This window comes from Phoxinus phoxinus (genome assembly GCF_949152265.1).
Source record: "Phoxinus phoxinus genome assembly, chromosome: 25".
Taxonomy (NCBI): Eukaryota; Metazoa; Chordata; class Actinopteri; order Cypriniformes; family Leuciscidae; genus Phoxinus; species Phoxinus phoxinus.
In genome coordinates, this window is record NC_136900.1 from 12,663,020 (window position 1) to 12,690,952 (window position 27,933).

At 37.2% G+C, this 27,933-nt stretch overlaps 2 protein-coding genes across 19 annotated transcripts; both read right to left on the minus strand.

Annotated features, from left to right (window-relative positions):
* Positions 1 to 12: 12 nt before the first annotated feature.
* LOC306993623 (uncharacterized protein) lies at positions 13 to 3,609 on the minus strand. 3 transcript variants are annotated; one of them, XM_079603528.1, is made up of 5 exons: positions 3,495 to 3,609; positions 2,616 to 2,650; positions 2,465 to 2,521; positions 1,707 to 1,837; positions 13 to 1,266 (listed from the first exon to the last, which is right to left on the minus strand). In XM_079603528.1, exons 3-5 carry the CDS (start codon positions 2,495 to 2,497, stop codon positions 876 to 878), a joined length of 555 nt encoding a protein of 184 aa, XP_079459654.1. In that variant the 5' UTR covers positions 2,498 to 2,521; positions 2,616 to 2,650; positions 3,495 to 3,609; the 3' UTR covers positions 13 to 875. The 3 variants fall into 3 exon arrangements, with proteins under 3 accessions (XP_079459654.1, XP_079459653.1, XP_079459652.1); XM_079603527.1 differs by lacking the exon at positions 3,495 to 3,609 and having other exon boundaries at positions 2,465 to 2,524; positions 2,616 to 2,873; XM_079603526.1 differs by lacking the exons at positions 2,616 to 2,650; positions 3,495 to 3,609 and having other exon boundaries at positions 2,465 to 2,604.
* An 8,449-nt stretch (positions 3,610 to 12,058) lies between these two features.
* ppp6r3 (protein phosphatase 6, regulatory subunit 3) lies at positions 12,059 to 27,669 on the minus strand (the record flags this gene model as incomplete). 16 transcript variants are annotated; one of them, XM_079603625.1, is made up of 26 exons in its annotated part: positions 27,469 to 27,668; positions 23,172 to 23,350; positions 22,791 to 23,024; positions 22,457 to 22,643; positions 22,240 to 22,377; positions 21,948 to 22,013; positions 21,661 to 21,773; positions 21,412 to 21,525; positions 21,201 to 21,330; positions 20,752 to 20,904; positions 20,180 to 20,338; positions 20,016 to 20,080; positions 19,778 to 19,893; positions 19,613 to 19,698; positions 19,404 to 19,490; positions 19,075 to 19,121; positions 17,298 to 17,352; positions 17,065 to 17,195; positions 16,853 to 16,974; positions 16,585 to 16,759; positions 16,076 to 16,173; positions 15,812 to 15,995; positions 15,488 to 15,505; positions 14,552 to 14,662; positions 13,447 to 13,533; positions 12,059 to 13,354 (listed from the first exon to the last, which is right to left on the minus strand). In XM_079603625.1, the coding sequence occupies exons 3-26, from the start codon at positions 23,015 to 23,017 to the stop codon at positions 13,303 to 13,305; spliced, it is 2,721 nt and encodes a 906-aa protein (XP_079459751.1). In that variant the 5' UTR covers positions 23,018 to 23,024; positions 23,172 to 23,350; positions 27,469 to 27,668. The 16 variants fall into 16 exon arrangements, with proteins under 16 accessions (XP_079459751.1, XP_079459762.1, XP_079459757.1 ...); XM_079603636.1 differs by having other exon boundaries at positions 19,075 to 19,154; XM_079603631.1 differs by having other exon boundaries at positions 19,075 to 19,172.
* Between the last annotated feature and the right edge of the window lie 264 nt (positions 27,670 to 27,933).

Consider the following 27,933-nt stretch of genomic DNA (forward strand, 5'->3'; position numbering starts at 1 on the left):
TTTAAACTCAAGAAATGAATTGATACACACTGTTAAGTTATTATGACGACATGTTTTTACATTGCTTTATCTCATCAAAAAAAGTTGAAAATTGCTTAAATTATTTTAAGTCATACAAAATTCAACTCAAGTCAGTTTAATGTAATTTAAGTTGAAATGACTTGAACATCCAAGTTGATTGTACTTAAATATTTAAGACAGCATTTTTTTTTAAGGTGGACCATTTTACTTGAAATGCAATATGTGGGCCATAAATGTGTAGTCCCATTTAATACAATCTAACTATACAGTGTATCTAATTTGCACATTAATGTTATTGGGGCAACGTGTAATGAAAAATAAATTTAATAGAGAAATAGACAACATTTTCATAATAATATAATATTTCATAGGAATATTGATATAACATTTCCTCCCATATTCCTGATAAACATGTCCTGATGTCCTCTAGAGTGGACATGTATGAAATCAATGCCCTATTTTGATTAGAAACCCCATAACATTTTCCTGCGATGTTGATTTAATATGACAATTTGAAAAGTTGTCAGATTTAAATTATAATTACAAAATATGATCATATTTTCATATGAGTGCTAAATATGATCACTTAATTAATGTCAGTCATTTAACCAAGGAGAAGTTGTTGTCCTCTAAATATTTGGTATCTCTGAGAAGCCCTGAATGTGCTCTTTAGGACATTCAGGACAGATTTAAAACTGTGACATTTATGGTGTCAGAGAAATTCACTAAAATATAAAGTCCACTACATATGCTCACATTACTCTCCGTGTTCACTATATTCCCCACTATTCAAACCACAAGAGGCCATTTTGAAAAGCTTTATTGAGTGCTGAAGTCAATATGGGTTCATTTGTTCATATGGGTGGATTGTACATTCCAACAAAGCGCAGTTTCACAAAGCCATTCTTGCATTTGTCAAGATCCCATGACCTTGAGATACGTCCTGCTTCCAAGTAAACATACTGGCTGGCAATCACGGAAATAACAATTACTCCCAAAATAATGAACAAGATGAATAGAAGTCGGATAGCTCTTCTCAAAAGGCTTTGTTCCTTCTGTTGGAAAGGACTCTCAGATTCCTTATTGCCTATTTCCGTGTGTTTGGTTTGAGTCTGTGTGACGGTCTCCTCCATCTGCTTCTCGGTTTCTTGAGAGCCACGTTCTTCTTGAGTGTCTTGGCATTTCTTCTGATGATGTCCCTGACCAATTGGATGGATGACGGAGGAAGCTGTTGGTGATGAGGTCCTTGATGAAATGGAACAGAGAGCACACAATTCATCTTCTTTCTTCTAAAGAAATCAATTAATGCATTTGTGGTAGGCCTATGGTTTCTTATTGTAATTTTTAAAAAACACTGGAATAAATTGCTTACATTTTAGATTAAATGAATACAATCATTAGATCCCATATTAGGTTACACTTTATTTTAAGGTGCCATTTGTTACAGTTATTTAGGCCTATTTAAGTACTGAGTAATATTATTTAACTACATGTACTTAGGGATAGGGTAGGAGGATTATGATTTAGTTGCATGTAATTATGCATAATTTACTGTTATTACTGAGATAAATAGCCTATATGTAACAAGGACACTAAAATAAAGTGTTACCCAATATCAGTGTATAGCACATATTCAGCAGAACATCAATGAAACATACTCATATAAAGAGGAAAAGGAAGTCTACCTTGCAAGCTGTTCCTGGTCAAAATGTAGGTTCGTCGTCCCATGCATACTAATGAGTAATCTGAAAACTGCTCGAGAACGGCAGTGACCGTCGGACTTGACATTGTTCGTGGCCGAAGATGTCTCAATGACCTATGAGACAGACATTTTAATATCATTCCAATTGTCATTCAGTATAGTTTCGGCTATTGTGTGACTTAAACTGACTGTCAGGGGGTTCACGATTAGGCTATCTAAAGGCATTTCAAACGCTAAAAAACCGTGTAACGTTAGGCCTAATCTGATCTGTGGAGGTTCGTCTCGCGAAATGCATAGCCTGTCCGTTTGGGTCAACCGACGAAGCTAAACGTCAATAGATCAAATAAAAAAAGGCTTAGGACATTTTGTTAGATATTTGAGATGCGTAAATATAAGAGACTGGTGCATAACGTTAATTAAGTTACAATAGCAGCCTAACGTTAACGTTACTTGTCATGATTAATTGACATATTCAGAACCTTTGAAAGCTTTTGAAATCTAAGTTAACGTTATAACTTCTGTCTAACTTCAGACAAACGTTTGAACGCTGCTTGGCATAGTAGGCTATTAAAAGGCCTACGTGCAACTTGTGTTTATAAAAAAAGATTCCTTAGCTTCCTGATTTCAGCTACCGTTAGGCCTAACATACTTATTACGTTTACCTCAAATTCAAACGAAGACATCAGAAGAGAAACGAAGCTAATAAACTGTGTTTAGAATAAATCAAACTCAGTCACTTGCCTCTTGCTTTTTCAACCCCGTGTTCTGTTGCATGTCTGTTCCGTGTTAACGTTACTGCTGCTAAGGGACACAACACAAACCACTAATAATGTTGAATGATCCCGGAACATAACTCAAAATCATTGGCCTAGTGTTGCCATGGTTACCTTACCACCACAGTCGAACGCGACATTCTCACGCAAGTCAACTAAACCAGAGCCCGTCTACGGAGAGCCTGTTCACTCCCTATTAAGTCCTATTGTACCGAATTTTGGTTGTAGTTCCACCAGAGTTCCACTGGGGGCGATCACCCCCGAGTGCAAAATGAATGGGAGTCTATAGGGCTAGACGGCTAAATTTGTCCCTTTCAGCCGATTGCCGTTGAGAAATCTCAGATTTGATTGTAGGTTTGGCAAGTGCAACATGGGTTATAGATCGAAAATTGAATGAACGAGTACTTATGTCCTTTCGATTTCTTACAGGTTGAGTTGTTGTTGCCCATAACACGCTAGCATTCTGCTAATGAACGCTGATTGGTCAGTGAAGGACTGGTTACGACCAGAGATACCGCTTGACGGCATCATGGCATCCGAAGCGGGAACAGAATGTATTCTAGCAGAAACTCTTCTAGCACGTGTGTTTTACCTGTGTCAGCTGTGCTGGCGATGCCTCGAGAGAAAATAAAGTGCAGAGCGCGAAAGCACCACAGTGACTGAAGGATTGCCGTAAAGCAGTATCTCTGGTCGTACGATGTGTATGACGTCATTGACATTTTGAAAGACTTTTTAAAGCAAATAAGTGACTCTAAAAAATCTAACACCCAGCAATGTGCAATTTCTTTGTATCTCCTTTCGAATACAACATTCAAATTACTAGACAAAAAATTATATCTTGAGAAAAGTGGATTTTGAGGGGTATAGCTCCATAGACCTCCATTCATTCTGCACTCGTCCTGTGAGCGCCCTCATATGGAATCAGAGTGGAACTGCAACCAGTCAGAAGCCGGAAGTGTAGCGAGAGTGAACCTTCTCCCCTTATTAGACATTCTCTGACTAAACCTATCAGACTATACAGTAAACAAATTTGTTATCCATCTTTTTGGGAAGATTGAAACGTTTGATAACACTACAACTCCTTCCTAAAACATGAAGACATCTATTTTAATCATAATGTAATTTACTGTAACTTGTTTCTGATTGGTTAATACCATCATCGCATCACGCCTTTATTAGAAGCCCATACTTAGTAAAAAAAAAAAAAAAAAGTAAAAATTAAAATCAATATTTATTTATTTATTTACAGAGATTTTTAATGAGCTTTTAAGATGCCGTACATTTTTTTAATACATTTTATTTAGATTAACTTTTTTAAGTAGGCCTACAAATCAACTATTGAGCCTAGTACAATACAACTAACCTGTAATACAACTAGCCTGAGTGATTATTAGCTGCTCAGATTAGCAATTAGCTCAGATGAGTGATTAGCCTCTCCTTGTGTGATCAGCATATCAATGTCAGACTATTTTTCCCATTTATTCGACAAGAACTGAGTGTTGACTTTTATGTCCTAAATAAGTAGGCCTATGTTAGCATTTCACAGCCATAATTACACTCTCTTTGTCCCTAAGGTCTATTATGAGATCACATCAAAGAAAACCATGATTTGACTCATTATGACGCATGATGTCCTGATGACCACAACTGACTCATACTTATTACTTATCTGATTTGTGGTGGACTTTCTTTTCTTATCTGAAGAAGACTCCCTGTTTAGTGATTCAGATCCAGTATAGCCCTATATTCAGATATTGTCTTTTAGTCATGGTTAGCAAAAACAAACAAATTCTCTATTCTTGTCACACGTTTGTTCTTTTTATGTGTTCAGATTTGTCTCTAGGGAAACCAACCTAGTAGGTACCATAAACCTTTTTATTTTAGTAAAATAAGTTTATTTTAGAGTCTATTAACTTGCAGAGCATTTCCTCCTTTTGCGCCATTTACATTATTGTCACAGCCTATTGTGGTTCCACACAGCTTTCAGTTTCTCACCTCTGGTAAGCATACATGCTTGCTGTGTTTCTGATGGTACAGATACGCTCTGCGTGGATGTCACGTTGTGTTTAGGCTAGCTATAGGGACTAGATGAAATAGAAGTGCAAGACAAGGTAATGTGATTCAAATGAGACGAGTCTTTTTGTCAAAATGTCATGAGGAAAATTGGGCTTTACACTCCTAAAAATAAAGTTTCCAAAATAGTTTTTTGTAGCGATGCCATAGAAGAACTGTTTTTGGTTCCCCAGAACCTTTCAATGAACAGTTCTTAAAATAACCACTTTTATATTACGTTTAGATTTATTTTATATTATCTTTAAATATTGTAAACCAGGTGCACCTTTTGATGGTTATTATGCTGCTCTTGCCCTTTGGCATATACAGACAAATAATTTAGACGATAATTCGTACCAAACTGGTCTGACTCCAAGTTGATTAGGTTGGTGTGATTAGGTTATACTGTATACATGGTCAAGAAAAGACGCTTGTATGAAATTTAACATAATCAACGGTATAATTTGGTTAGTATAGTAAGATATGGCAGTTTAAGTAAAGGATCTCTGATAGTCACTCCAGATTGTTTGTTTTCCAAGACGATATGCTCAGGGTTGCTCAGAAGAACTGCATCAGAAAGACTCGTATTTATGCAACATGGGATAAATAACAAAACTCATTTTCAGAGGTGTAAAGAGCCTGAAAACTATACTTCAGTAAAAGTAAAGATACCTTACAGGTAAAATGACTCCATTATTATAAGTTACAAGTTACCAATTGCACAGGAGTAAAAGTCAATACACCAGATAGGCCTCTATGTATTGAAGTACAGTAGGCCAACTTAAGTATTTTATAATCAGAGGTGGACAAAGTACACAACTTCCTTCCTTGAGTGAAAGTACAGATACTACTGGTCAAAAATGACTCTGTTACAAGTAAAAGTTGTAAAGACCAATACATTCAATAACGTCCACAATGGTTTCGGACACCCAAGTGGCTGTTCCCTCAAATAGTGTCCCATTTCAAGTTTTTTGGCTTTTAGTATGAATGTGTTAGCCTTACTGTTATTATAAGCTAGTGTGCTCCAAAACAATGACAAAATTCACATTTAAAAGACCAAAACCAACGTTGAAAATGAAAATTAGGTTGATGTCAGAATCCATCGCCAGATTGACGTCAATCTCCACGTTGGACAGACATTGTATTGTGGTTGAAAATGAAAATCTGATGTCAACCCGACTTTCATTTCCAACCAAAATCCAACGTCGGACAGATGTTTAGATGTTGACGTCAATCTATTCTCAAAACGTATTTTACTCAAGTTACTGTTCACCTCTGCTCATATGCGCGTGTGTTTATACTATAAATTAGTAATTATGTATTTTTCTATATGCTGTCAGCAGAGAAAAATCATGAATTATGTTTATCATAAAGAAAACCCTCGCATTTTTTACACAAAAAAATGTGTATTTAACATTTATTCAATTGATTGTTCAGTTATCAAATGTAACTTCTGCAGCTTGTAATCGCATTACTGACGAAACTTTTTGATGACGATAATAAGGGGCATTTTCTGCACATACACGGACGCACATTTCTTCTGTTAGGATACATCACGATGAGCAGAAAATCTCCACCATGTCAGGTCACACTAGCACACAGTGTCACATATCCTCTCACACACTCCTGCAATAACAAGCTAAAGCCTGCTGACTTTTAGTGCTTTTAGAGCAATCTCCTCTGACGCTACCATCAAAGGAAATGGGACACATCACAAAATATAAATGATTAGGTCTGTTATAAGGCAGGATGAGGCTTAAGATCAGGAGGGCTGGGTGAATGTACCAACCCATTGTCAGATGAGAAAAACAGCACAGGGACACGGGTGACGTCTCGAAGAACACAGTGGGAGACATTAGCCCGAAGCTCCATTTCACTCTGCTTCCCAGAAGTGTCCATCTTTCCGAAAGCTACATAACACCGTATTAGCATTACAATGGTAGATTGGTGACAATCCTTGTGTGGGAGCTATTTGAATAATGGAGTGGGATTAGGTTGTTTGAAATGTGTATTAAAAAACTGGATTTCACCTCAGTGGATGGTCATGACTTCTGGTGTGATGAATGAAACCGGTCAGTGCGACTCTAAGGATACCTGAAGAGAAATCCTTGCAAAATATTTCTTGCACATTACAAGTTTCCCTCAGAATAAGCACAAAGAGATGGCATGGAAAGCATGTGCTGGAGTTTTGCATGGCAAGCTGAAAATTGATCTTTGTGGTCTTTACGTGCCATACTGACAAATTGATTAAAATGAAAAGGGACAGGAAAGATCAGGGTTGATTTCTTTTGATTTATATTAGCCTATATACTGCATATATAATGCTGATAATGTGTTTGAGCTTTAATGTACAGATTCGGTTTTCCCCGACGTCACGTTCTGGGTGGTAACCCGGATGCGCGGCCATTATGGAGGCACTCGGATGTAAACAACAGCATGGATTGCACTGTTTATGTACATTGTTACACTAATAAACCACGGAAAAAAACAATGTGGTGTGGTAAATGTGGTAAAGATCCGATCGAGCTAACGTTAGCTTCTCTAGCCCTTACTGCAATTCTTCCTTCTATTTCTTATCCCCACATAGGGTAGGTTCAGATTGTCAGTCCAAAAAAGCACATGAAATCTGTTTCAAGCGACATCCATATGTGGTTTGAAATAATTTTCAAATCACATATCAGGACATCAGCTTCAGTGTGAACGCTCTGATTGATTTCGCGTGGTATGTGACTCTCACGCCACGTAAAATGTAAACGTCAGACGTTGTTATGGGAAACATGCTGAAAGTCGCTGCCGAAACAATGCTGTGTTGTTGCAAAGTGCCGGACAAGCAGAAAATTATTATTTTGAAAGAGCGTGGAAATAAAGCTGTACATAACCGCCTCCTACAGTTCTGCCGCAGGCTCAAGACGCAGTAGTCCAGCGCGGCGGCTACACATTTCCATGTTGTACAATTTAAATGAGACAACATCTCTATTGCAAATGCAAACCCCTCCATCAACGCAACGTCATTGCCATATTTCCAAAGAGCTGCATGGACACACAAATCGGATCTAAACAGTTGCGATACACAGTGTGGACATCATTTTAGATCTCTTCTCTTTAACTTTTGACAGTCTATAGAACTCGAAATGTTTTTTTCCGGTGCGACCAATTAGTACAGACCAAAACTCGACCATTTTTCAACAGCAATAATCAGCCAAATTTGCGAGTCCGTTCAGTTCAGTGGCATTGTTTACGTTCAGTGCCTCCAAAATGGCCGACTTCCGGATTGATGACGTGTAGTGAAAACCCTATGTGAACAAAGCCTAAATTCAATCTGTTCATCATATAAAGCGATTGAGTCTTTTTTTTTAAATTTGACTAAACCGCTGAATTCATACGGATTAGTGTTATGATCTCTTGAACTTTTTGTAGTGTCAAAGTGGTAGTTGTGTATGTCAATTGGACAGAAATCACTCAGATTTAATAAAAAAATATCTTCATTTGTGTTCTGAAGATTGAACGAAAGTCTGACGGGTTAGGAATGGGTGAGTAAACAGCAGTTTATTCACGTAGAATAAACAGAACGATATTGTACGCTGTGTGGACACTATAGTTATCAAAATAGTTTTGTTTTTTATGTGAACGGTGCTTAAATTGGTCATAAGCTATTAGTCAGAAATAAAGCATATGGCCTAGGGAAGTAGCTTTTATGAACATTCAAACCTTGTCATCGAATCAGGACAATGTCCTGCATGACACATGGCCTGTGTCCTAAACCTCTTGTTCTGGACTTTAACGAAAGCTTTATTGTGTAGTGTCAGACAGTAATTCTGAGCGAATACCCAAAGTGTGTCTGCCTCCTGTCAGTATCGACAAAACAGTCTTTACAAATGTTGTTTCAACTTCTGTGCTGCTTTAAATTGAGTTAAAGGTCAAAGTTTCGGTTCTAACGGATAAAAACGAGCCACATAACTCAGTGAGTCACAGAAATGGACAAATAAAGCTAAATGCTAAAAAACAAAGTCTTGTCAAATATTTCTTAAATAATTTTTTCTACAACCATTGACTAATATATACCATTGACTAAAAAATATATATTATATATACTATTCTAATTCATATATTATATACTTTATGTTAAAAATATATCAAAATATATTTTACGAAGCTACCTGAAGACACTCTACTCTGTCCTTTTCTTACAAAATAATGTCTAATTTTGTCTAATTTTGTCCAAAGAACTCTTTGTCAAAAGAAACCTGATAGAAGGCGTGAAGTATATTAGCAAAAACCATTGACGTGCAAATTACACTCAATTCATCAGTTCTTTACTACCTTAATAATAAAAGAGCACAACATTAGCAATTTCAAAACATTATAGTGTCACTGCAATTATGGGTTATTTGGAAAGATAGGGCATAATAGCTCACACACTCTGCGAACACGTTTATCTTACTGTGATGCGCGCTGAACGTCGCACAAGCTCATAAACTTCTGTGTGGCAGCAATGCATGGCCATTCATGTCATAACATCGTTCCTACGATGCTTTCAAGATGTCCCATTTATTTTACAGCTTTGTTTTTTTATGTCACTCACTGATAAAGAAAAATCATGTTTGTTCCTTTCACAGACAGTCGTTTCTTTTGACTCTGTGGACTTAAACTTAAATTAAAGAGATTAAAATAGGCCTACCCTAAATTAAACACACTTTTCACACTCTCGTTTTAGTTTTTCTGCTGACAACATTCAACACTTAATCAAAAAGTAAGGTTCCTAAAGGGGGTTTTCACAGTGATGCCACTGAAGAACTATTTTGGGTTCTCCAAAGAAACAGTTAAAGGTTCTTAAAAGAACCAATCTTCGTAGTGTAAAGAACATTTGAATCATCTGAAGAACATTTTTTTCCACTATAAAGAACCTTTTGTGGGATGGAAAGGTTCCATAGATGTTAAAAGTTCTTTGAGGAACCATTGATGCCAAGACAGAACCTTCATTTTTAATAGTGCATAAATGCATTACAGGATGTAATTTTTGTTGTTGTCCCAATGAAAAACATAATTTCCATCACGTCTCAAATGACTAATTATTCTCTGATAGAAATTACAGTGGAAAAATACATTTTTATAATCTTTTTTTATTTTGGAATAAAATTGACGACTTCTTTACTGACTCTGTTGTTAAACAACTGCACGTATTTGTAGGAACAAATACAACTTAATTAGTGGCTAAATTAATTACAAAAATCATACAAATATTTTCCCATAATAATTATTAAAAATAAGACATTGGTTTTTAGCTTATCATCATAGTATTATAAATGTATATGTAAATAATCACATATGTAAATAAGATAATATCAATATTTCTCATTACAACATTGCTTTGTACATTTAATAATGTGTATTTTAATAGAAAATCTGGGTCTGGGAGAAGGGTAAAAAAATGTCACTAAATCTATTCATAATTTACATTTGAAACCTTGAACCAATAAAAAGGATGATAATAAAAACTTTACAATACAGCCATATAACAATAACAAATGAATATAAATGGACGGATGGATGGACGGATATTCAGAGATAGATAGATAGATAGATAGATAGATAGATAGATAGATAGATAGATAGATAGATAGATAGATAGATAGATAGATAGATAGATAGATAGATAGATAGATAGATAGATAGATAGATAGATAGATAGAACTGATGCAGCCATTTCGTGAATCAAGTCCATCAAACTTTAGTTTTACCCACCACATTATGTGGACTGATGTCCTCAGATTACACCGTATTACAGTGTAGAATGTGAAAGTGTGTGTGTGTGATGTGTGTTTGTCTCTCACTTCTCTCTCCTCTCTCTCTCTCTCTCTCTCTCTCACACGCACACACATACACATCAAAGAGCTGCATTCACCCTCCTTCTGATGACAGACATAAACTCACTGCTGAAAGGAAACAAATGATATCAGCACTGTCATAACACTCATCTGTTCTGTGTGTGAACCCCTTACTTTCATATGTGAGCTCTACATGAGCAGGATACCATCAGATATACATGAGCATATCTGATGGTATTGTATGCTTGTTGCTTAACATTTCATTTGCAACACTTCAATGAGCTGACAGCGAAAAGTCAGACATATTTATGTATAAGTCTCTTTATACAGAATAAGTCTCTAGAGCATAAATGCCAAGAAGTTTGCAAGGCTTGTTAAATTTTATGATAAAATAAGCCTGGCAAAAGTGAATCCTATAATCATCTTATTTTTAGCAGTGTTTTGATAATGCGTGCAAATCAATGCAGTTCATTGACTTGAATTTCATCATTTTCCCTCCTATTTTTCAAAAACAAAAGGAGGAAATATAATGTTTGGTCATGCATGTATAGGATGCGATATCAACAAGGCCATATAAAACTAGCACAACAAAATTAAACACAAAAAACTAGCACACTGGCCAAATGCCAACTGTACAGAATCAGATAGCAGCTATAGTGACAACAAGAGTCGTATTATTGAAGTCAGCATGTTATTATTCGTTGAATAACTGGGTTTGCTATTGGTGGATCTCATGAGTGACAGGTTGCCCCGCCCTTACGCCAGTAAACAGGTCATCAGAGAGAGTTACAAGAGGGAGCGGAAGTTAGTTTAATTAAAGATTAAGAGGGCAAATGAATAATGATAATAATAATAAAAAGATGCAGTTATAATATATAGCCTACTAAGATAGGCTATTCCACACAATAAGAAAATAAGAATGGTCAAATTTTATTTCATGACTGAGAGACAAAATGATGGAAATAATATGACCAACATCATAAGCGAACCTCACGGAAAACTACAATATAGAAAAAGTAAAAAAAAAAAAAAACATAAACCTATATGCCCCATTAAAGACTTATCATCAAATGTTAGAGGTTTGTGTACGTGTATGACCGTAACCAACCGTAGTTATGAAAAGTGGCTATAATCAACAGCAGTAATGTTTTTTTGTATAGATTTTCAGCAATCTCTTGCTCCTCGGACCCTCAGAACTGCTCATTTGAGGTGTCTCAGTTCAGGTCATTGAGCTGCTAGGGCGGATGAGACCAAGAACAAACCTTCTCAGCATAACCAGCCAGGAAGACCAGATAACAGCAGAAAACTGGATTTGATGTAGATGGCTCCAATTATAATCAACACTACACGCGACGGATTGTAATGCTAGATTTAAATCATTATTACGTATGCTGATTTATCATTCACTACCTAAAACCTTATTTATTGAGTAGCAGCAGCTACTGACAGTTTGTTACTCTTTTGTAGAGGATTCTTAAAGGGACAGTTCGTCCCAAATATGTAAGTTTGGAACACGAGTTAAAAAATAATATTAAGTAAATGTATTGCTTAGTGTTTACACAACCTATAAGTCACAACATAAAGAGAAATACATTAAGTTATGAAACTTAAGAATTTAAAGCCTTTCTTGTGTGACCGTGCGTATTTCCATGCTATTTTGCAATATTTTACTGCCACCTATTGGACTCAAAGCAAAAATTCACTGACCTACAAATTTAAGCCATGCAATTTGTTCCCTTCACAAAGCGACCTATCCTGAAGATTCCCTGATAAAGCAGGCCTACATGTAAACAGTAGCCCAGTTGCCAGTAGGAAACAATCCCACCATATTGATCAGCAGATCCTGTTGCCCTGATCACTGGCAATCAACTCTCATTCACAAATGTTTGATTCACAGACAGAACCTTTTTTTTCTTGCTGGCACAGATAGCGTTTTATTACAAAAAGAAAAAAAAAAGTTGATGCATGATCATTGTAGCATTACCAGGAATATGTTGCATTCCCATCACTCTTCAGGTAGAAAGGTTGACTTGTTTGGGGAGGATAATAGTTATAAAAGTTGGGCTGTATTTAATGCAGGCCCATAGGTAAGAATCAGTCTTACTAGCTACATGCAAATGGAGACCCATCTGTTCATTCACTCCAGATTCAAATTTCATCAAAGGGTGGGAGGGCATGTAATGTAACATCATCTCTTTTAAGAATAAATTAAGTTAAAAACTATACCAAAATGTGTTTCTTTTATCCAAATCTTGCTCATATTGAAAGGATACAAGAAACATTTACAATTAACACCGGTGGCAAAATAAATCAATTTTAGAATATCTTAAATCAGTTTCCCCCAACAATAAGTTTAAGAATAAAACAGACCGACATGGGTTGCCAATTTAAGATTTCTGTGGTATCTGTTGCTTTTACTTGGAAATTAAATAGCAGATTTTTGTGCAAGAGGAAAATCCTATCAAAAAGACAGCTTATGTTTTGGTCACACTTTAACGTTCCAATCGGTATATTTCGGTTTTTAACAATCCTCTGTTTCTGTATACATTTGTCTTTTATAAAATATTTTTTTTTATTCATACAATCATTTTTAACTAGCAACATGACTATTCACTTTTAAGTGGCAAGATGTCAGACAGATCACCTAATAAGAACAATAGTATATAAACGACTGAAAAAAAATCATTAGAGTATGTTTCTCTTCATAACAGTTCAAATTTTCTGTACAACTGTCTAATATGAATATTGCTGGTCCTGATCTGGTGGCGTCAGTGCAGTGCTGGAGTAAGAGACGACAGCAGCAGCGGTGGTGGTGGTGGTGGTGATGGTGGTGGTGGTTTCTTGGGGGCTCCAGTCTGACACTGGCCTCTCCGGGTGGCCCTGGAGGAGGGGTGTGCGGGGGCAGGAGCGGACTGACAGCGCTACCCTCTCATGCTGGACCGTTCACTGCTGCCTCGGGGTTGGCCGTGCGCTGCTCTGATCTGGTTGGGAAAAGGGGAGGGGCTTGGTGTGATTGGAGGAAGCAACACAAAACTAGAGGAAATGGAAAGAAAAGGGAGGGCACAGAACTTACTTGGCTTCATCCATAGTGGCCGCATCCTCAAGAGGACCATTTAGAGCTTCGCAAGGGGCTTTTGCTTTCTCTTCTAAGTGCTTTAGACTGAAGGAGAAAACAAAAATTGACAATTAAAAATAAGCATAAAAATTGGGGGGAAAATACATTTCTGTAATTCTTAATATTAATGTCCTTGTTACACATGTACAAACTATAGTAAGAGCAGTAACTTATGCATAATTTAGCAAGTACTAGGGCTGTAAAAATCGATTAAATCGCATCCAACATAAAAGTCCTGTGTTTACATAATAAATATATAGTGTATATACACAGTGTATATAAACACAAATATATAATATATATACACACACATTAGGTAAACAGACTTATGTGAGATGCGATTAATCGATTTTACAGCCCTAGTAAGTACATGTTAATAATTAACATTACTAATACATATTACTGTAACAATGACACCTTAAAGTGTAACCGAAATGTCCATATACATGACAAATTAGGAAGGCATCTTATAATTATAGTGATGAACAATATCTGAAATTAATATATATTATACATATTTTAGGTGTTATAAATACATAACACAAATATTACAACAGTGAATATATTTATGGGTCAGTATTTATCTACCAAGATTGTCAGTAGATTCAGGAAATTACACAAGGGGGAGCCAGTACTTTTGGTAATATGACAACCTAAAAATACCAGACATCTGCAGAGATGAGTAACACTCATGCAATTATAATGTAATTTTGAAGAACTGCACATTTTTACAACAAAAATGTGTATTTTAAAATATACAATATATAAATGTTTTAGGTTAATATTTTATAATACAAAAAAATTATAATAAATAACCATAGTAGTGATAAGCCAGGCAGATATTCATCCATTCAACAGCTGCTTAGAGACACCTTTGGCCAATAAACAGAAGAGGCCGTTTTAAAATCTACTGAAAGTATTTGTTATTCATCGACACGAATGTGAATAAGCATCTCGTATGAAAATTAAATTGCATCATGTTTATATGTTCCTAGACTCTACCAAAAGAAAATTAGTTGTTTTATTAATACTCTGACTTCATAAATGCAATAAAGACTCTTACCCTGGTTTCTGACAGTTGCCAGCAGGACAATTGCTTTTCTCAGGTTCCCCACTCTCTGCAACAAACAACTTTGCAGATGCATCTTCAGAGGTAGATCGTTTCTCTTCCTCGCTACAGGACAAGCAGAGAGGACAGCATTTTAAGGAGCTTTCATTGCCGCGCTCTTAAATACGAAAACCCACATTTTAAATCCCTGGACAAACATGCAGAATGTAACGGACCACATTCAAAGCAACGGGGCAAAACGAAAAATTTTCTGAAATGGGATTCGATGGACAAATGAGATGTGAGCAAACCGACTTACAGAGACGGGAGTGACTATGAACCACACAACAACTGGTTTAGACGATGAGCTCGTTTAGTACGTGGGGGTGAAATGGTGTAAAAAAGCTAGCCATTTTTTACCTTTAAGGGGTGGCATCAGTAAAAAGGTGTTTAATTAGGGTTCAGTAACAACTTTTCCTCCACTAAAGAGTCATGCAAAGAAAATTATGTCATATTTCAGGTCTACGTAAGGTCTACAGAAAAGCATCCTCCTTTATCAAGACGGATTTATACAAATTAAAGTTCACGCAGTGCCTGGATTTTAAAGGGACTGCTCATACTCCTTAATTTAGCCATGGCACCAAACCTCAGCAGAGGATGAGGGAAAACCATAAATCACCACCTGCTGATTTGGGAAACATATGGGCTTAAATCTTTTAGAATCATAATGAGCTACATCTAAAAGGATGTATGGGGCATTTCATGTCGTTAACAACCTGTACATCTGATATTAACATGCAAATGGTGATGGATACATTACGGCTTAAAAGAAAAAACAAACAAACAAACAAACGAACGAACAAACAAAACATGGTTACAAACCAAAACGCAGTGGCTGACATGGGAAAAACCAAATAAAACAAGACACGCCCCCTGATTGGCTGTACATACCGATACGATTTCAACACTCTGAAGCCACACGCACACCAAAGAAAGAGAGGAAGCTCATGTTGTAAGAGTTGCAGTTCAAGAAGGACAGATTGTTCTTTTTTTTTTGCATTCTCAAACAGACAAAACAGATGTTACAAAGCTCTGCATCTTAACAGAGACAGTGGGCGGTCCAGGGCCTGTCTGACTCTAGGTACAGGAGGAGGAGGACGACGATATGTGACAAGGAAAAATCAGGTCTACATGCAGAGTGAAGTGAAGCTTGTGTCTCAAAGGGGAGAAGAGGAAGTGATGCGAGGCACTGTGTGTGAAACCTACAGGACTCACCTTTTGAAAACAGCAGTTTCAGTTTTGGCATCTACAGTAAGACTGACCGTCTCCTTCATAGAGCCATTGGTGACTGTTTCTGTGATGCGGTCACTGACAGGCTCTTCCTCAGGGTCCGAGCCGTCCCCTACCTTCCCCCTCGGGGAAGTTGGGGTGGTTTCATTGGAAAGCCACTGATCTGTGTCTAAACAACAAGATGGTTTTATTCAAACCACTGCGAGTTGACATATGGACAGGAGGAATGGTAAGAGGGTCTGTTCTTACTTTCTTGCTGCATGGGCGCATTGACTCCCAGAGGGTCCACCGCTTCTATGCTGGTATCCATGGCCACAGGGGAATTGCTCCTCAAAGGATCCTTGGGACTAAAAAAGGGGAGGGGGGATGAACATCTAATGAATTTTCCACATTTACTTGCTTAGAGCTGCATTACGTCCATCTTCACTAATATGGGTCGAATGCATTTCTACAATTCATAAAAATGCATTCGACCCATTAACACACATATTATGTATGTGTGTTAACATTTAAATACATTAATATAATATATTTATTATTATAAAATGTATTTAAATGTTAACACACATACATAATATTTAATATACATATTAAAAAAGGAGAAAAGGGAGCCTTTTACAATCAAAACCATTGAAAATTTAAGACTGTTAAAAAAATAAAGTCTGCAAAAAAAAAAAAAGGTTGACCGCTCACATGACCTTAAGCACAATCAGTGGAAATTAATTTTAAACATGCAGTCACACAGCATGTGAATGTACCTGACGGGTGTGAAGCTGGAGAAGTCGGCCCAACCTGTCTCTGTATCTGCGTTTGGAGAGCTCCAACCTGAAGATTCAGGTGCTGCAGCCGGTGTGGTTGACTCGGGTGCGCTGGGAGTCGTGGAGCTGCCAGTGTCCATGGGTATGTCATCAAAATTTGCCGTCCATACCGGCCCTGATCCAAAGCAAGACACAGAACAAGGAGGTGTGATCCTTGGACTTCAGCTAAACGGTGGCATATATTGCAGCTGAGAAATTTTATTCTCACCATCCCCCGAGTCCACTTCCATTCTGTCGTCAGAGGTGGCGTTAGTGGTCTCGAACGCGTCTCGCTTCCCATCCTCCTCCTCAGAGTCCGTACTCTCTTCACTGTCTGTACTTCCTGAGCTCCTGTGTAGGAAGTAAGATGTGAAGAATAAAAAAAACAAAAGCAACATGATGAAAAGCATTTCAAAAGTTATGTTCCATTGGTTACAATACCTGGGACGTCTCTGAGCTTCTGGGGCAAATGTGACATCCTTCTCATCCCAGATATCTTCCTCATCTGATCCGGCATCTTCGAACTGCTGGATCTTCTCCTTACAACAGGCCTCAAAGAGTGCCATGTTTGCCTATGAGAACAGCATGAACAAACTATAAAAACACATCATGAGCTTTACAATAAATCCAGCTAATAATTAAAATTAATTTGATTAAATATATCACATACTTACACTTTCATTTGTATTCAAGGAAAAATTGATGTCTGATATTCTATCAAAGGGAATACTGCAAGGTTAAAAAGAACAGGTTTTAGTCTGGTAAAGAGCAGCACCCCATCACCCACAGCATGACTAACACAAAAGAACCCATTCAAGTGTGTTACGATCACCAAGGCCACCACACCAGACTATTCAGAACACATGGGTAATCAGAACGGAGACATTTAAGTGATCAGAAAAAACACTGTATGATCCATGATTTTAACACACGCAACCCCCAAAACAGGCTTTGTGAGTTCATTGAAAATAGGGATGCACCGATACGAAGCTCATGTACTCGTAAAAATGCTCTGATACCAGGCAGCGTGTGTACAGTGTTTGTGTCCAGACAAAGAAACACTGAGAACAGAGAGTAGGCTTTAATGGAGATTTAAAAAAAAGAAGGCTGTCTATTAAGTAAATGTATCTTATTAGTGGAATATTAAACGAAATACAGTGCGCGAGCTGATAAGAGAAAAGTACGCAGTGGATTGAGCGCGCACGGACGCGAGCATATTCCTTTTTCACAGATGCCAGTGGAAAGTTTGTAGTTCAGTCGGATGTCAATGGCAAAGAAAGTAAAACGAGGGATGTAGCTTATTATTATTAACGTTAACTGACGAGAGAGAGAGCGCACTTCTGTTGCTCTTGATTGCTTGTTCACTCAGGACGTGTTATTTGGATTAAAACTAAACTGTATATTTAAGTAAAACATGATACATTATGTATATACCACATATATGTATAATGAGTGGTTGCATACATTATTACAGGACGTTTGCAGGTCAAGAAGTTCAATAAATGCTAACATCCAAAGCGCACGCCCCGCAAACCAGCATCTCAGACAGCGCGCAAATACTGAATTGTCTTTTACATCTTGCGCTTGTACGCCATATTCACACAAAATTATGTAAACAGTATCCAGTGAACAAAGTCGATTATATTTCAAGTGAACGTATACAGTATATTCAAATGGGGTCCGTGCGTTCGGTCTTAAAGGGGCAGTAGTGTAATAAACCTGTTGCTGTTTTAATGTTAATCAAACAAAGGACAAAAAATGACTCAATGCTCTTGACTAAATAGACTACCTTTTGTAACTTTGCAAAAAGATCCATCTGTATTTAATTTATACAGTAATGAGTATGCAGTGTTTTTTTTCACATTTGATTACTTTATTCAAATGTATGTACCTGTTAGATCTACCTGAAAACCTCTAAAAGAAAACAGTTTATTTCATTTGTAGCCTTTCTTTGTTCCTATTGTATTTATTTGTGCTATTTGTAATTTGATTATTTGTTCTTATTTTATTACTGACTGCTTACTTGTCTTTAATGTTTTCTATTCACATTAATTAGGCTAGTAGTTTGTTGTATCAAAATTGGAATAAAAGAATTGACGTTTCACTGGTGTCTAAACATTTGAACCACTGACCCAATCTTCAGCACAGAGCCCTGCTGGAGCTGCTCTAAATATGCGCTGTGCTATTAAATGAAAGATAAAATATGATAGAGCAATAGAATGAACAGTGAAAGAAACAATGCAATGGAAATACAGGTATCGGTGAAAACCAATCAATATTGTACTCGTTCTGGAAAAAGTGGTATCGGTGCATCCCTAATTGAAAAGCAAAATAACGTCCCAAAACAACCTTAAATCAACCAAAGCCCCACCAATAATTCTAAACCCTCCCCAATGTTACCAGCAGAAAAGGCGGTAAATTTGAAAAGCATCATGCACGATGGGTACTTACTCCCCGACATCATCCTGATCGGCAAACTCTTCGTCATTGAAGCCAAACTGCTCAATAAAATTGGACGTCATTTGTTGCATCTGATAATCAGAAAAGGCCTGGCAAACCCAGGACCAATGATAATGATATAGTCTTGACACTACAAAGAAGCTTCATTTTAAAACAGCTGATAGCAGTTAAGCATCTTGCATCAAAAAATCATTAAAAAGACAAACAATTTATAAATGCATTAACAGTTTCAATAGAAGGAATTAGTTTTATTTTAACAGTACCATGAACATTAGCATGCAGATATCAGCTATTATGAGCTCATCCAGGCACAGACTTACTTGCTGTAGGGATGAGTCCTGATGAAATCCGCTGTCTTTGAAATCTACCTCATCATCGCTGGATGAGTGTATGTGGTGCGTGTTAACCTGAGAATGGAGGAAAGCAATGGGAAAATATAGTTTAGATGCCAATTATGCTATCAAAAGCTACTTTTAAGCATCATAAAACAAAAGCAACAGAAACCAGTTAATAAACTGAGCACACTTACTAAGTCTACAGTGTTTTTCTTGTTTGTATCTGCTAGCTGTCCTGAAGTAAAGGCCTCCCATCGTTCCCTGTCCTCCTCTGAAAGCTCTGCAAGTGAGGAAATATGAGTGGAAATGGCTTTGAAAATAAATGCAGAAAAATAGGTTGCTAATGCTGTCAAACGAACCTGAGATGAGCTGCTGAATTTGTGCCCCATTGGGGCCCTTGTCACTGTTGTGGACTATAGAGTTTGCTATTCTGGTCAGGTGACCCATGTAACCTCTCCGCCGCCCACCCTCGGTCCTGAAGAAAGAAAGGAGGATGATTCAGTAAATGCCTCTCCAGACAAAATCACAGTCAAAGATGTGTAAATAGGACAGTTCCTCTTCTTCACATGTAGCCAATCAGATTTAGGAGTTACTTACTGCTCCTTCTCATTTGATCCCCAGGCATCAAGAATTCTTTGTATTAACTGGCACTTCTGAAAGAGCTGCAGGTCAGAATGGAGAAGAACACATTAAACTTTGATGTGTGAAGCAAACAGCTTGTGTTTCAAAGAGCAAGCGGGTGGAAGGGATGAAAAACCCACATGTTTAATAAGGATGTTTTCTCTTATGGGCTCTTGGTCGTTTTCTCTGTTTATTTCAGGAGATTCACTTTGGGTTGAAGGCATCGCTAAGATCATCGCCGTACAGATTTCTACTTGTGTGTGTAGGAAATTATTCCATAAGTATTTGAAGTACATGTCCTGTAGACAAAAAAAAGAACAATTTATTTTAGAACATTAATGGCTATAAAGCACAGATTGTATTATAAACATCCTCTCTGTCCTAAATAGTCTAAACTGTAATGAGTATGTAGTTTCAGTGTGACCCATTATAAAACGGCATATATAATAAGTATAAAAAGCAAGATAGCCGACTACACTACCATTCAAAATGTAGGTGTCAGTAAGATTTATTTATTTATTATTGTTTTATTCAGCAAAGATGCATTATATTTATCAAAAATAACAGTAAAGACATTAACAAAAAAATACTATTTCAAATAAATGTAGTTCTTTTTCTACAAAATTCTAAGAAATTTCTATTCATAGCTATTCAAGCTTTTCTCATAGCAAAAAGATATCGCAGATATCTTAACGGTGTCTACAACACTCACTAGTATGACTCCCAAAGTGTTGAGGGCAATGAGCTCCTGGTTGATGATATGAGTGTTGGTCTGTAGAAGGCTGGTCACTAGTCGCACCACATTAAGACGAGTATTTCCCACCGGTGGATCCAACACTCCCCATGTGGTGTTCAGGACAGTTTTCTAATGTTAGAAAAAAAACGGCAAAGACAAGGTATAAAAAAAAAGGTATAATTTCTCACATTTACTGAAATATGAGGCTAAACTGTTTTCATTGAATTTGATACCGTCGCAGCATATGTACGTATAACAAGCTATTCTTTGAAAGGGTAAGATTCAGCCAGGTTATATTTGTACAGGAACAAAGTCTTGTTGTCTAAAGCTTAATGTAATTAGGAATTTGGAGATTACAGTCTAAGTGAGGTCAGCTGATATAATGTGCTAAAGTTGCAACACACATTCGCAGTGTTTTCACTCACCTTTGGGGGCTCGAGCAAAAGCTGGTGAAAATCTTTCAGTCTTGGTCTGACGGCATCTAGAATACTCTGATTGACAGAGAATGACGGGTGGTTCATTCCAGGGGGGCAAATCTCCAGATGGCCTTCAAACCTGAAAGAAAAAACAAAGAATGATTTTCAGACAAACTGAAAATGCCGCCCCCCAAATGCACTTGTGCTAAAATCCACTTACGCTGGTCTTCGTGTCTCAAAGAGAGTTAGGAGAATCTGGATTACACTGACTATGGCAGACTCGTTCTTTTCTTTGTCGAAGATGTTTGACAGCAACTGCTCTACTGTCTCTTGTCTAAATAAGAAAACAAACAGTCAAATCAGTACTAAAGTATTAGCGTGCCTGAAACTAGAGATCAACCTTAATCCCTCCAAAAATGCCACTTTATGAAGTCAATAGAAAGAAATGTATTGACATGGACAAACTTACTTCTCCAAAGTGGCCAGCAGGGGGTCAGGCTCCGAGCAGCCCTGTACTTGGAACATTTGATCTCTGCTCAGCCGAATAATCTCACAGAGCGACTGGGACGCATTTGAGTGCCTCTATGTGAAGGGAACAAACAATTACTGTTACGCAGCTATCGAGTAGGGATGGGTCATCAGGACTCAACAATAAGAGACGGTCAGGCACGCATTTCAGTTTAACTTTCCACTGGCTCCTACAATTTTTTAAAATAAAAATTTAAATATAATTTTTTACATCTTCACTTCACTTACATCCTCATCTTGTGATGGTTGTACCATGTCGACCAGCCGCTGTATAACTTTCTCTTCATTTAGCCACTGCAGGAGAACAGATGAAGAGGAAACTGTGAGGTGGTATTATGATGACAGTGAGTGGATTAAATGAGTAATCCATGATGAATTTCCTGCTGTATTCAAATGAAAAACATCCAGATCTACAAAACGAAATATTGTGCATGCACAAAACCAAACCGCTTTACCCCAACAAAACAGAGACGTAGCATTAGAAAGCTTAATATACATTCATGTAGGTATGATAACTCACATTTAACACATCTTGTCTAAGCTGCTGTGGCTCAATGCAGGTGAGCATCCTGAGCAGGAGGTCCATAATGGCAGAGGTCCCTATGTGTTTGATCATCAGATCCACAAAGTCTTCCCTCTTCCTGAGGAACTCCACGATCTAGAGGTAGAAAGGAGATTTAGCTCACCTTCATGCCTCCATCTCTCCTGAACACAAACCAGTACGTCTGATCACGTACCTGCTCTGGTTTTCTCCCAATAAGGATGCTCAGGACCTTGCTGAAAAAACTGGCCAGCAGCGGATTGAGGGGAGGCTCATTCTGTAGGAAGCTGTAGAGTTTCATCAGTAAATTTTCATCTTCACCAAGCCTGTCATTGATCTGGCCAACGTCTGAGGTCAGGAGTTCACAGGATATGTTGGGATACCTTTCCATGAAAAAGACATGCAATTAAACATCTAAATAAGGAGTCAAATATCCCTTAATTTAATGTACCCTAAAACTAGACATCCAACATAGGTCAAACTGTCTTTTTTAGCACAAATGTTTGAGCAAGCATCAAACATATTCGTACTTGTATTTGATTTTCTCCTCCACATCATCGTTGGGCTCCTGGGTGATGTAGCCCACGAGATCCTCCATACACGGTGGCCTCACCAGGAAGTCCACAAGCTTGTGGTTCTGAGCCTTGCACTCCTGTAGGACGTCCTCCTCATCCATTACCTCTGTCAGCGTAACGTCATCTTTCTCCAGGAGCGTGTCGATGTGGGACGTCGTGTGCAGATCAAATTTCCAAAACATGGTGCTGCTGAGGAATAAATAAATAGGAGGGGGTGGTTTTCAGATGCAAGAACTGAAAACAAAGTCAGGTTTTGTTCATCTAGGAGTTTTTCTATTTGCATTGTGACTATGAAGATGCTACATTTAAAAAGGTGACTAATTACAAAAGGCTTACCTGAGTGTAGCAGAGACCAGAGAGTAAAAACTCTGATTAAAAATAAAATAATGCTTGTGCTCTTTGGGACTTCTGGCCCATTACAGGCACCACAGGCGGTAGAAACTGGACAGACCCTCAAGTAAAGGATACATGCAGCAGAAACGTCCTCTGCCACAGCAAGAACACTCAACACACACCTGCAACAGAGAACATACAGGATTGAGAGTGTTAAATCTAACATACCGTAGCCATCGGTAAAGAACAGTGAAATGCATCTCTCCTCTAACCCAAACAAATCAAAGATTAGTCATTTCTATAAACAGACTTGCCCGATTTTGATCACCCTCGCTAGTCATTATTAGTCACAGCATTAAAAACGAATATATCTCAAAACACATGCTGTTAACAAGAGAGACCCTCTTCCAGTTTGTCAGGTTCTCAAATAGGCAATTTACACAACTTCAAAATGTTTCATCAATTCTAGTTATATCAATAGAGTATGATTAAACACAGAAACAATTCACCAGTTTGACAAAACAACTGTAGTTTTCAAAATTTAAAAGAAAACCAAACAAGTTCCTTGTTATGAAATTGACAACCTAGCAACACAAAAACAGTTGCACTAATACCAGACTAACTACTCTGATCAGTCTTTATCACTACCTCAACGTTCACATGACTTTGTGGTTTCATTTTCCTTTCAGTTAGTTTTAAGGCACAGATGATTGAATATCTCAAATAAGAGATTAAATTATAACAGGTTAAATCCAAATATGACCATTTGACAGCTCTGGCATCAAATTATTATAAATGAAGAGACCAACACGCAGCTATGCATTATTAAGGGTACCCAACTGTTTTTCCAGTCTACAAGGTGGATGGACACACACCACTGAGGTGAAAGGTTACAATGCTGGCAAGCAGCCATCTGGACTTTCATGAATGGTTAAGAGGAAGGAAAGCTTATTAATAGACTAAGGGAGTTGAGCTAGGCTCACTCGAAAGAGCTTTGACATTGGCCTCCATCCATTCTCGAGCAAACATGCTTTCCGTCAATTTACAGACTTTTGAAAACATCCCAAACAACCCCAAATTCTTCCTAAAACTCCTTCAAAAAGAGCTATTGCTATAAAAGTTCTTGTGATATCAATGTCACAAACAACAAGCATTAAAACATTTCACTGTACAGTGATATTAACTTGAAGTTTTCTATAGAATTCAAAAGTGTGACCGAATTAATTAAGAGAACTTAATTTCCTATAACAACCCGGATTTACTTTTAAATCTGTATTAACATTTATTGTTGTTCAAGCCTAAGCAGTTATAGACAAACTCAAATTATATAGGCATAAATGATCAGTGCTATTGTACAAACAACATCCATGGGAGAAGCGGTTTGGGGGGTTGTGCTCACATATTCTCATTAATTAAAAATGACAATTTATAGCCTATTGATACTTGCTTACTACCGGTAAATACCAAATAGTCTTCACACAAAATGAAATGGCAAACACTACGGTTCAAAAGTTTCAGGTCAGTACACCCGTTTTAAGAAACTTTTATTCAGCAAGCAATAAATTGATCAAAAGTGACAGACTTTAAATTTTCATTATATAAAGTTTTCAAATAAATGTAATATTTTCCATTCATCAAAGAATCCTGCACAACTGTTAAACACAAATATTTAATATTTTATTTATTTATATTTCTTGAGCACCAAATGATTTCTGAATGATCCTGTGAAACTGAAGACAGCTACAAACTCAGGTTTACCATTATTTGGTATTTATTCATTACAGGAATAAATTACATTTTAAAATTTATTAGAAAACAGTCATTTTAAATTGTAATAATAACATTGTACTTTTTGTTCAAATAAATGCAGCATTGGTGAGCATTAGAACATTTTTAAAAATACCACCGACCCCCCAAAAAATGTAGCCTAAACGTTAATGTAAAAAAAAAAAAAAAAAATTGGAATACTAACAATAGACACCATCAAATTGACAGATCATGGTTAGGCCTATATGCAGCACTTCCTCTAATTTTTAACTCACTAGTCAACAGTGACGTGCGAGTTTTAAATTAATGTGTAGCCAGTCTAGAGACGAGCCAAATAGAACATGTATAATTATATGCGTGCATTAAAAAAAAAAAGACACCACAGGGTTTTCTCTGTAGCCTAAATCGCCTGAACCATTTTTATTAATAATACTATGCAAAAAGCTGACATACGAAACATTACAGAAACATAACATACTTTTGGTCAACAAACTTATATGATAATATTGAATAATAATATTTTAAAGTAGAATTACTTTGTCTACATAACTAGAATCAGGCACATTCCTTTTTCATCTTTAAAGTGTGAAATTTTCACATGCACTTAAAAACTGACTGGTGTAAAAGTCTCAATTTAATGTAAACATATCTTGGTTGTCAAGAACATCCATTCTAGACACTTGCTTTAAAATTAATGTCATCTTTATCACCTTATACCAAAAGACCATTTCGACTAAACTGATTTACTAGTCTCGACTAAACTGATTTACTAGTCTCTACCTTCATCACAAAGCTAGATGTGATCTTTTAAGACATTGACACACGGTACAAATCTTTCCAGATTCACTTTATCTAGAGCAAAACGTTTAAGAACAACATACTACACTAGATCTTAGATACCTGTACTATTCAGTTTGAGCAACTCTGAGCTGAAGGAAGTCCTCGTGACTCCCTCTCAGGGGCTATAAAAAGTGTTGCCAAACCTCTCCAGCATCCCAGAGGCCACAACACCACAAGTCCTCCGGTTGCACTCAGAATCGAGCCTGCAAAGATGACCTGAGTGAACTATAAAAATGGTCTGCCTTGTCAAACCAACTAGATTGTCTTTTACAAGAGTGAGGGATCTGCAAATACTAACAGTCTTGTATGCGCTTTCATATAAAATCACATCACACAAAATAAAATAAAACAGCTGGAAGATTTTAGTGGTGTTGTTTATATGGATGTGGCAAAATAAATGCAAACAAATATATGAGATCAGTAATGCATATAGTAACACAATCCACAAAGCTTGATGACTGTTTAAAATCTACAGTGAAATAAGATTATTTTAGAAAATAATGACATTTTTAAACAAACCCTTTAATTAATATAACCAAAGTCCTTGAAAGATCCTTATGAAACACATTTATAACTTTTTTTTTAATAAAAACAAAAACAGTACCTAAAACACTCGATTTGCAGGGTCTCTAAAATATGATCTTAAAAAGAACATTTGCAGACTGGTTTTCTGTTGGTGTTTTGTTGATGTCTCAAACCCCAGTGAACTGCCTAGCTACATAGACAGCATTTTTGGGCACAACAAGCCCGTTCGAACATTACAATAGAATCTTCATGAGCACTCATATTGCCCCACAGTGTTGTCTAAGTGGACAATTCACACATATTTTGATACACAGGCTTTGTGTCTCACTTTCTGAAGTTTTTCGGTATGTCGGGCCCCGGCATTAGCCGACACTGAGCTTCCGCCAGCGAAATGTTAAGATTTGACACTTTTATAGAGCCTGGGTTGGTTTAAATACGCCGTAGCCATATTATATGTAAAAAATTATTTAGTTAAATTAGATAAATGCTGGAAATATAAACCATTCTGACTCGACAAAACAGAGAAGTGGCGGCTGGCTAATGCTAAGCTATCAGAGACACACACAACACAAATACGTACCGATTAAGAAAGCGGAATACTGCCAAAGCCCGGCATGAAGACGGGCGAACCTTTGGATAAAACGGTCACCGGAATAAAAAAAGAAAAAACAGGTCGAGGTATGAGAAAATGAGGTGTTTATAACAGATTGTGACAGGCGCGAAAAGAGAGACCATCAGAGTTCACTTTTCAAGATGGCGGCGTTATCAACTTCAACAGCCCCAACCCCCACCTAAGGTAGAGGACCTGTCAATCAAAATCCACTGCTGCGCGCTGATTGGCTACAGTGGATGCCAGTTAAAGCTGATCGTTTTTGTAATCTCGGACCGTGTGAGGTAAAATCTTCGATTTAGAAACGTCATGTAAACAAGTATGATTTTTGTTCACCATCCACTTTGTTGGAAATATGAAAAGTGTTATAACCATATCTTTTATAAGGAATATTTAAGTGAAACTAATGATTTAAACACACCCACACTACCTAGGGCCAATAGTATTTTAGGTCGATTTAAAATCGCTCGTCTGATTGGATCACAAGAATGCCAATCAAGTGCCGATTTCAAAACTAAAGTACGGCGATATAAAAACGCACATATTGCTTTATCTTACCTTCTTTGTGAGAGCTTGTCCCTTGAACTGAGTTCTTAAATATCATCATATCCAAAATATAAAGACGACGGGTTTGTAGTTTCTTCACAATGTTACCCAGAGCACCTCGTTCACTGAGTTGCTTTCTGCCTTGACCGGCTCGTTACTTGCAACGCCCTAGCAACAATAAGACGTCACGGTGATTGACATGCAGATGGTCCAATCAGCTACGAGTGCGTGAACCACATATTACTGAATGGAGCATCCAGATTGGAATTATTTGCCAGAAAGGCATTATTTCAAATGGCTCACCAACATGAAATTGCTTACATAAAACAGGAGTTTAATTCACACCAACCCATATAGTATAAAATAAGCGTGTTTTTAATATATAGTCCACGCAAAAAAACAAACGAATGAATGAATGAACGAATAGTGAATCGTTATTTCCAGGTGAACTTAACTATCCCTTTAAGAGAACCTGAT

Excerpts from the sequence above, each read along its gene's own strand:
- LOC306993623 (XM_079603528.1), bottom strand. The coding sequence starts at position 2,497 with ATGCAACAGAACACGGGGTTGAAAAAGCAAGAG. Across the intron at positions 1,838-2,464 it reads CGGGGTTGAAAAAGCAAGAG|GTCATTGAGACATCTTCGGC; the intron begins GCAAGTGACTGA and ends TCTGTCTCATAG. Across the intron at positions 1,267-1,706 it reads GACCAGGAACAGCTTGCAAG|GACCTCATCACCAACAGCTT; the intron begins GTAGACTTCCTT and ends CATTTCATCAAG.